This window comes from Chelonoidis abingdonii, chromosome 11 (genome assembly GCF_003597395.2).
Source record: "Chelonoidis abingdonii isolate Lonesome George chromosome 11, CheloAbing_2.0, whole genome shotgun sequence".
In the NCBI taxonomy this organism is placed as follows: domain Eukaryota; kingdom Metazoa; phylum Chordata; order Testudines; family Testudinidae; genus Chelonoidis; species Chelonoidis abingdonii.
Window position 1 is genome coordinate 60,072,011 of NC_133779.1, and position 8,816 is coordinate 60,080,826.

The 8,816-nt window shown below is 51.7% G+C and overlaps 1 protein-coding gene across 1 annotated transcript; it reads right to left on the bottom strand.

The window, feature by feature from the left end:
• Nucleotides 1-3,541: 3,541 nt before the first annotated feature.
• LOC116838242 (sialic acid-binding Ig-like lectin 13) lies at nt 3,542-7,820 on the bottom strand. The gene is given in 7 exon segments (XM_032803296.2): nt 3,542-3,721; nt 4,740-4,863; nt 5,086-5,179; nt 5,311-5,616; nt 6,536-6,856; nt 6,996-7,400; nt 7,685-7,820. Coding segments are annotated over 7 exon segments (1,566 nt in total).
• Between the last annotated feature and the right edge of the window lie 996 nt (nt 7,821-8,816).

Consider the following 8,816-nt stretch of genomic DNA (forward strand, 5'->3'; position numbering starts at 1 on the left):
CATTCTGATGCTAATTAATAACAATGACCTATTGATAAATCATAGTATATTAATAAGAACGTTATGTTGCTAATTAATTATGATGATCTATTGCTAAATTCTAGTATATGAATATGAATATTATGTTGTTTAATTAATTACAATGACTCATTAGTAAATTATAATTTATTAATATGAATATTTTGTTTCTAAATTATTCACTAAAATTATATACCTATCTTTATAATCATGTAATTTAACAGTAATCTCTTGCTAAATTTCTATAATTAGCAATGATCTATCACTAAATTATGTTAAATACTAAGAACAATCTGTTGTAAAATTTGTTACCAATTTTATATTGCTAATTATGTTAATTGATATCAGTAATCTACTGCGAATGTGCTGTAATTAATAACGATCTATCACTAAACTATAATATTAATTGCTACGAACAATCTGTTGCGAAATTAAATAACAACTCTGTGCTGATTATTATAATAATGTCAATTAACAGTAATCACTATATTCTGATATTCATTCATATTCCGTTAGCAAAAGTACTAAATTATTAGTAAGAAAATGATCATTGATAACAAAATGCGATGATAATTAATAAAAATGTACACTACATTCTAAAGATATTCATTAATATTCCATTGCTCAAACCACTAAATTAATTATTAACAATCAAACTACAGTTATTAATTTTGATGCATAGCACATTTCTATAACAATTAACAAGAATACCCAGTACATTGCAATACTATTCATTAGTAGCACGAGTCCGTTGCTCATATCATGAAGGGAATTATTAGCAATAACGCTTGTGTCAGGGTTCCCTCCCACTCCAAACTCTGGGGTACAGATGTGAGGACCCGCATGAAAGACCCCTTAAGCTTATATTTTACCAGCTTAGGCTAAAACTTCCCAAGGAACAAATTCCTTCCCTTGTCCTTGGATGGTATTGCTACCACCACCAAATGTTTTACATAAAATTTCAGGGGAGGGTCACTTGGAATCCCTGTTCCCCCAAAATATTCCCCCAAGCCCCTTCACCTCCTTTCCTGGGGAGGCTGGAGAATAATGTACCAATCAATTGGTTAGCAAGGTGAGCACAGACCAGACTCTCTCTCTTCAGGACCCTGAAAATCTATCGGGATCTTAAAAGAAGAACTTTATTTATGAAGAAAAAGTAAAAGAATCACGCCTGAAAAATCAGTTTGGAAGGTAACTTCACAGGGTAAATAAAAGATTTAAAACCCAGAGGATTCCCCTCTAGGCTCAGCTTCACAGTTATAAAAACAGAAATCAAACTACCTCTGTAGCATAGGAAATTCACAAGCCAAAACAAAAGATAACCCAATGCATTTCCTTGCCTACTTACAATTTCTGTGGTTTTAGATCTATTATTCCAGGTATATTTGCAGGAGATGTTGCACCTGCCTGGTCTCTCTCTCTGTCCAGAGAGGGAACAACAAAGAGAACCACAAACAAATCCTCCCCCCTGATTTGAAAATAGCTTTTTTCCTCATTGGTCCTTCTGGTCAGGTGCCAATTAGGTTATTTGAGCTTTTTAACCCCTTACAGGTGAAGCGATTTAGTACAGCTTCCCAGGAGGGATTTTATGCTACCCTTCTCTTTATATTTATGACAGCTTGTTGTAGCTGGGCTGGTCTCAGGATATTGGAGAGACAAGAGAGGTAATGGCGAAAGAGACATGATTTTGAGCAGTCCTGAGCTCTTATTCAGAACCAGAAGAACCGCTCTGTATAGCTCAAAAACGACTCTTTCAGCAAGAAAAGTTGGTCCAATCAAAGCTATTTTCTCCCCCACCTGGTCTCTCTAGTTATAAAGTTATCATTACTAATTAATACACTTCCAGCCACACAGCCAAGATGCTGAAACCACTGCAAAATGCTGGCTGTGTCTCAGTATGTCGCTCCTTTCCACTGGAGCAGTTTAGCCAGTGCTCAGGGCCTCACAGATCATTTCCATGCAGGAGAAATTGTAGATGGTGGGTCAGGTGTTTCTTTTGTACAATCCTGTTTATCTCTCAAGAATGGAGGCACAGACATCTTTCCCTCAACACAGCAGGTAACAAACTGCAGGGGGAAGTTCCTTCCTCAGAAATCCAAGCCTGCTTGCAGACAGTACTCTGCCCAACAAGATTTCCCTTGGCTTCCTCTCAGGGCTCCTCTGGCTTGCTGCAGCCTTTTTTGGGGCAGCTTTCTACTTCAGACACACATAACTACAGTCCAATCAATGCCCCTGTTTCATTTATCACTAAGCAAAGGGGTATTTAATTGCTGCTTCATTTAGGCTGGTTGGAAGGCTGCTAACACCCCTTAGCTTCAGCGAGGTTCTGTGTTTGTTCACAGATCAAAGACAAGCTTCTTGGGAATGATCAACACCCTCCAGCACCACAATGACAACCACTCTACAGTTTTAGAAGGGATTGTTGTGTCTAATTTTCCCTTGCATTTTATCCTCATCAGAGATTGTGTATCTGCCTGCACTAGATTGTCGGGTCTAATTTCTCCATGTGTTACACACTCATCGGATTGTGTCTGTTTGTTTTCTAGTCTTTTCATTTCCCCTAGGTACCCCCATCCTGCACAACCCATTGCCTCTTTCTGAGGCAGCTGTCATGCCACACCCCCAAACCACAATGAGCCCTCCCCTTCCCCAGCTCCTTGCTCACCTACCTCCAGGAGGAGTGAGTGGAATCTCTGTGGCCTGGGGCACCCAGTCCCAGCACAGTCGGGAAAGTTGTTCCGAAATAAACACTCAAAGAAATAAAGCAGTTTTGCCTTATTTCTGGTCCTGGTGGATGTATCACCCGCAACTGGCTGGGAAGGGAAGACTGCATGGAGAAGTGGCGTTCCTAGATGCCAAGGCAAGAAAGGTGGATGTGTGCCTCAGTTTCCCTGTGTGCTGCGTGTGTAATGAGGTAGAGGGAGAGGGTTCGTTTTAGGAGAGGGCCATGTGTGACCTCGCCTGGCAGCTGGGACCCCGCACAATGTCCTGGAGATGGGGGACCCTAACAACTGGTGATCTGGTGACCAGAAACCCTCCCCCCCTCTAGCTTGAAAGGCAGCTAGTTCTGGGCAGTGGAGGACAATGGGCAGAGCAGAGAAGACTCCAGTGACGTGTTTACCTGGGATGGAGGACATAGGACACAGAGGACAGGGGAGGAACTGTTGGGGCCAGTGATATCGGATGCCCAGCTGGAAGGAGGAGGCTTCTGGGCTGGGGAGAGAGCAGCCAGAGCCCCCCTGGATGCAGGAGAGACCCAGATATCCTTTGCTGAGGGTTGCTAGGACCGAGGGCCCTGAGAGGCTCCTGTGCTGGGTTCAGATGTTCAATAAACCTCCTGTGTTACACTGGCGGAGAGTCAGTGCAGGGTAGAGACTGTGGAGTGTTGCTCCCCTTGGAGGTGGAGGCCGTTGGGGTCCAGATTGATGAGACTTCCTGAGGGGGCCCATGGCAGAGACAGGCCAGCTCAGAGGTGTGGTCTCAAGAGCAGAGATGCCCAGCTTGGGCCCATGGCGTGAGGGGGCTATTTCCACCTGACCTCGGAATATTCTGTGGTCAGGGCCTCTCAGGGCTCCCCCCCTTTGTGCTGCAGCTTGGAGAAGTCAATGGCAGCATACTGCAGCTCGTTCAGCTCCCTGGGGCCTAGCGGGGCCTGGGCTGCTGCAGCCCCGTCCTGGACGCCTTTGTCTGGAGTCTTGTGATCCTGAGTGAAGAGCAAGACAGAGACACCAGGCAGAGACTTGCATCCACCCTGCTGAGCTGATTGCATGGGCTGCCCCAGGCCTCATTTCCCCCACCTTCCATGCAAATGCATTTCCTGCATCGGGCGTGCACTAGCAAGAGGCGGGAGATTGGGTGTGTTACACACTCTGCACACGAGTCGATCCCATGCCAGCACCAGCTCGGTTAATGCATTCACTGCCTCAGCTGCACAGGGCACGCATTAGCAAGATGCATGGGGGTGTATGCATTTCATGCACCACGCATGCAGGATTTCATCTCATGCAATTAATCGCAGAACAGGCTCAGGAAATGTATTGACTGGATTTCATGCACTGAGCATGCATGAACTGCTCCCATGCAGCGTGGGGTAGCGCCGGATAAGTTAATGCATTTACTGCATTGCCTGCACCGGTCATGCATTAGCAAGATACCTGGGGCTTTGTGCATTTTATGCACTATGCATGTATGATTTGATCCCATGCATCTCATGGTTGCATAGACTATGGTGATGCGCTCATTGCATTTTCTGCAGGGTATGTATATTTGCAACAGACATGGTGCACTCTGCATGCATTGTTGGAGCATATGCACCTAATACCATAGCAGGCAGCTGCAGAAATGCATTTCTTGCCCAGCTGGTGCATTCAGGAGATGCCCAGGGATTGGCAGCATTCAAGCCCAAATCTAGTCCCGTGCAGTTTGTGAATGCACATGAATGCATTCACTGCATGTCCTCCCCTCTGAGCGAGACCCGAGGGATCAGGTTCATTTTCTGCATGCAGGAGCTGATCCCATGCAGTTCAGGGAGCCCAGGCTGGTGGCAGGGGTGCATTTCTTCCACTGGGCATGCACGGGGGGGTTGGGTGCCCTGGTGAAAGCCTGGCTTATATTCATGCATTCGTTAAGGGGGTGGGAAGGAGAAGATGTGGAGGGGGAAAAGACGGGATGGTGTGGGAAGAGCAGGTGGGCTTGGTCCCCCCCTCCCCTCAGGTACATACCATGGGGATGGTGGGGATGTTAATGTAGATCTGGCTGGCGTTGTTGGCTGTGTGCTTGGCCTGGCTCCCGTTAGCCATCTCCCCGGCCTCAGCGCTTGGGGGCGCCGGCTCCCGACCCTGCAGTCTGCATGGAAACAGATCAGGACAGACGCATGACACAGTTCGGGGGGGTGGAATAGCCCTGTGGGGAGGGAGAAAAGGGGGACACCAGTATGGGAGGCTAGAGCACAGAGGCCTGGGATAGGCCAGAGAGAGGGGCTTGGAATAGCCCAGAGGACATGGCAGGGGATCTCAGCAGAATGTTGGGGGCGCAGCTGGGGGTCAGAGCAGGAGGCGCCACACTCACTTGATCACACAGAGCCCGAGAAGGAAGAAGCCGACGGTGATCCCCAGCCCACAGGCCACCCCGACACCCAGCAGCTTGAGAGGCTCCTCTGCACCTGCAAAAACATAGAGCATGGGGCATGGCTGGGAGAGAACCCAGGAGTCCTGGCTCCCAGCCCCCTGCCCCCTCCAAACCCCAATCCTTTCCCAGCACTGAGGAGAGAACCCAGGAGTCTGAGTGGCTCACCTCTGTGCAGGCAGCTGAGTTCAAAGTGCAGGGCAGCGTAGGCTCCGTGGGGGTTGGAACCGAGGCAGAAGATCTGGGAGCCCCCATCACCGATGCCCATCCAGTTCAGGGTGCTGATGGCCTCGTCCCCCTGGGCCCACGAGCTGACCTGCAGGGCCCCCTGTGAGCCGTTCCCAGCCAGGATCTCCCCGTCCACCTGCCACTGGAGCCAGGGCGGGGGCTGGGAGCGCAGGGAACAGCTGCAGCTAATGCTGGGACCTTGGCGCTGGCAGGACGAGTTCAGCCTGGTCCCCGGCTGAGGGCTGTCTGGGGAGAACAGAGACAATAGTCAGAAAAGCCAGTGGCAGGGGATCCCACAGAATAACCCCACTCACACCCAATGACAGGACGTCGTGTGGGTTAACCCCATTAATATCCAGGGGCAGGGAGTTCCATGGGTTAACTCCACTCACACTCAACAAGCAGCTGGAATGTCCCCTGGGCAGAGCTCTCCTGTCCCTGGGCCCAGCACCCATACAGCCCCGCATCTCCCTCCTGCTGACAGGAACAAGGGCTGTCGTTATAGTGAAGCCTGATTTGATCCTTCATGTGGGCCGCTGATTTCCCCTCTGCCCTGGATCTGCAATGCGAGGGTCACAGGCCATTAAACGGGGGTTTGCCCTGGGGCAGGGCGGGCGGAGGTCTCTGGGCACCGACCCCGGAGCATGTTTAGTGCTGGACGGTGACTGGGTCCATTAACACTCTGCCCCATATAGAGCATCCACCGATCCCGGCAGGAAGGGGAGCGGGAGGAGAAGTGGTGGGATGGCCCAGGGAGATCTCAGGGGGAACTGGGATAGCTGGTGTGTGGGGGGCAATCCCAGCAAGTGGGGACTGGAATGAGGGGAGGGGTGGATCGCAGCACAGGAGGATTCTGGGGGCAGGGCAGGTCAGGGGCAGAGAGGATCCCATTAGAGAAGGGCCTGGAGACCTGGGGGTGTGGATGGAAGGGGGGAGCCATAGCCAAGGGGGGCAGGAAGGGGTGAAGATCCCAAGGGAGAAGGGGCTGCATGGTGTGGAGGGAAGGGGCCTGGAGGAGAATTGGCTGAAGGTGCATGGTGGGGGATGGGGATTCCAGCAAAGGGCTGAGTTGGGGGAGGGCAGGGCAGGGCTGGGGAGCCCAGGGATGGGGATCCCAGCAGAGGGGACTGAGGGCTGGCGTGGAGGGGCTGGGGGGGTCACTCACAGCCGACGTGGAGCTGGACGGTTCTGTTGGTGGAAGGTCCCTGTGGTGGCCTGTAGGTGACGGTGCAGGCGAGCTCTTTGCCATGGTCCCCTGGGCCGGGTATGAAGCTGAGCGCGGAGCTGTGGGCCCAGGTGCCGTTCGCCAGCTGGGCTGAGACATCCCGGGCTGTGTCGCTGAACGGCCCCGTCCAGGTGACTCGGGGAGGGGGCCCGGAGCAGCGCCCAGGGGCCGTGCAGGTCACAGTCACCGGCTCCCCGGCCAGCAGCGTCCCTGGCAGCCCCCATGCTGGCGAGATCTGGATCTCTGGCTCCTCCGTTAGCCCTGAGACACGGGGAGAGGAGAGAGAATCACTGGGGGACACAGGGCCTTTCCGCTCTGGGGCCGCAGTATCGATCTGGCCCCAGGTCAGGGACTGGCTGGCTCAATGGGGCTGATCAGTGGTGACTGCAGCTGCTCTTACCTGGCAAGGAGATCGTGAGCTTTGCATCAGTGCCATCGGAATTGAAGTGGTAACTGTATTTAAAGTTTCCTTTCTCGACTCTAAGGAAATATTTCCCCGTATCCGTCCGTCGGGCGTCGCTGATTTGCAGGGAGCAGTCACCGCGTGCTGGATTCTCTGCCAGCTGGAACCGACCCTGGGTCTCCTGCGACACTCCCCGGCTGGGGTCACTGCTGGCCACGGGCGGATCAGAGTCCTCATTGGCTGGATCCTTGTACCAGTATCTGTAGAGCCGGGACCAGGAATTCTTAGTGTCATAAGAGGCTGGGTACGCGAAGGTGCAGGGGACGAGAATGCAGAGACCTTCCTGCACTGACACCGACTGTGGCACTGTCAGGGTAAATCCGGGCAGTTGGGACAGGGACCCTGCAGGGCATGGAGAGGGATCGATGTGGGACCCATAGAGAGCAGAGACCAACCTTGAGCTCCCCCCTCAGCTCTGCCAGTGCCCATCACTCCTGACCCACAGCCCATCCATTGAGCCCCCTGGCCACTCCCTTTTGCTCGGCCCCCCTAGCACAACACTGGGGCAATGGGCTCCCTTCCCCTTCTCCCCAGTCTCCCTTCCAAGTCCTGGGACAGACCTGGTCCCGCTTAGTGCAGGTTTTGCCCTTCCCCCTGCACTGGGGCTGCAGGTGCTTCTTACTTACCCCTCCAGAGCAGGGCGAGGATCAGGACCCTCAATGCGGCTGCATGGGGGGCAGGAGCCCGTGCTCTCCAGGAGGAGCCCTGAGCCTGGAGATCCCGTTCCCTTGCATCCTGCTGTGGCGGCAGGGCTCTGCCCATGGCTGGGGCTTCCGGCTGGGACAGACCTAGAGACAGATGGGGGGTGGAAAGTGTGAGAGCAGAGGCTGTGGGGAGGGACAGATCTGCCTTGGTGACCATCAGTGCTACTGGGCTCTGCAGGGGGCTGATCTGGGGCTGCTGTCAGAGCAGTGATCCCCCAAATCACCAGACAGTCCCATGAGATCGTGGGCTAAAAAAATCCTTAAATTGGTAAAAAAAACAGAGATTTTCTGTAAGAATCAGCAGATCAGCCACAAAATCCCGAGCTGGTGACAGAAGATGGTCCAAAGGCAGCACTGCTCCATGACTGTTTGCTTCATCTTCCCACAAAAAACCAACATGTGAGTAGGAAGGGACCATGGACAACAAAGGGGAAAGGCTGCAGATCAGGATAAGTAAAGAACACGTCAGAGATGTTCCGATCAATTTGAATGAATTCAAATCATTGGGGCGAGACGCTGTTCAACCCAGGGGCTGAAGGAATTAGTTGGAACCACTGGCAATAATATTTGCAAACTCATGGATGCCAGGAGAGGTCCCAGAAAATGGGGGAAGGGCTAACAGAGGGGCCATCTTTAAAAGGGGAAAAGGAGGATCTGGGGAACTATAAAACAGTCAGCCGGACCTCGACATCTGGAAAGCTACTACAGCAATGTATAAAATCTTCAGTTTGTGAGGACGAAGGGGTGATCACCAGCATGGATTTACCAAGAACAAATCCTGCCAAACCAGCTTGGTTTCCTTCGTTGACGAGGTAACTGGTTGGGGGCTGGGGGAAAGTGGTGGACATAACATACCTGAACTTCAGCAAGGCTTTTGACACAGACCCACATGACATTCTCATATGTAAACTGGAGAAGACTTCTGATGGAACTCAAATGTGAAATTGCAGAACTACTAACTGTCTTATGTAACCTATCATTTAAATCAGCTTCTGTACCAGATGACTGGAGGAGAGCTAATGTGACACCAATTTTTAAAAAGGCTCCAGAGGTG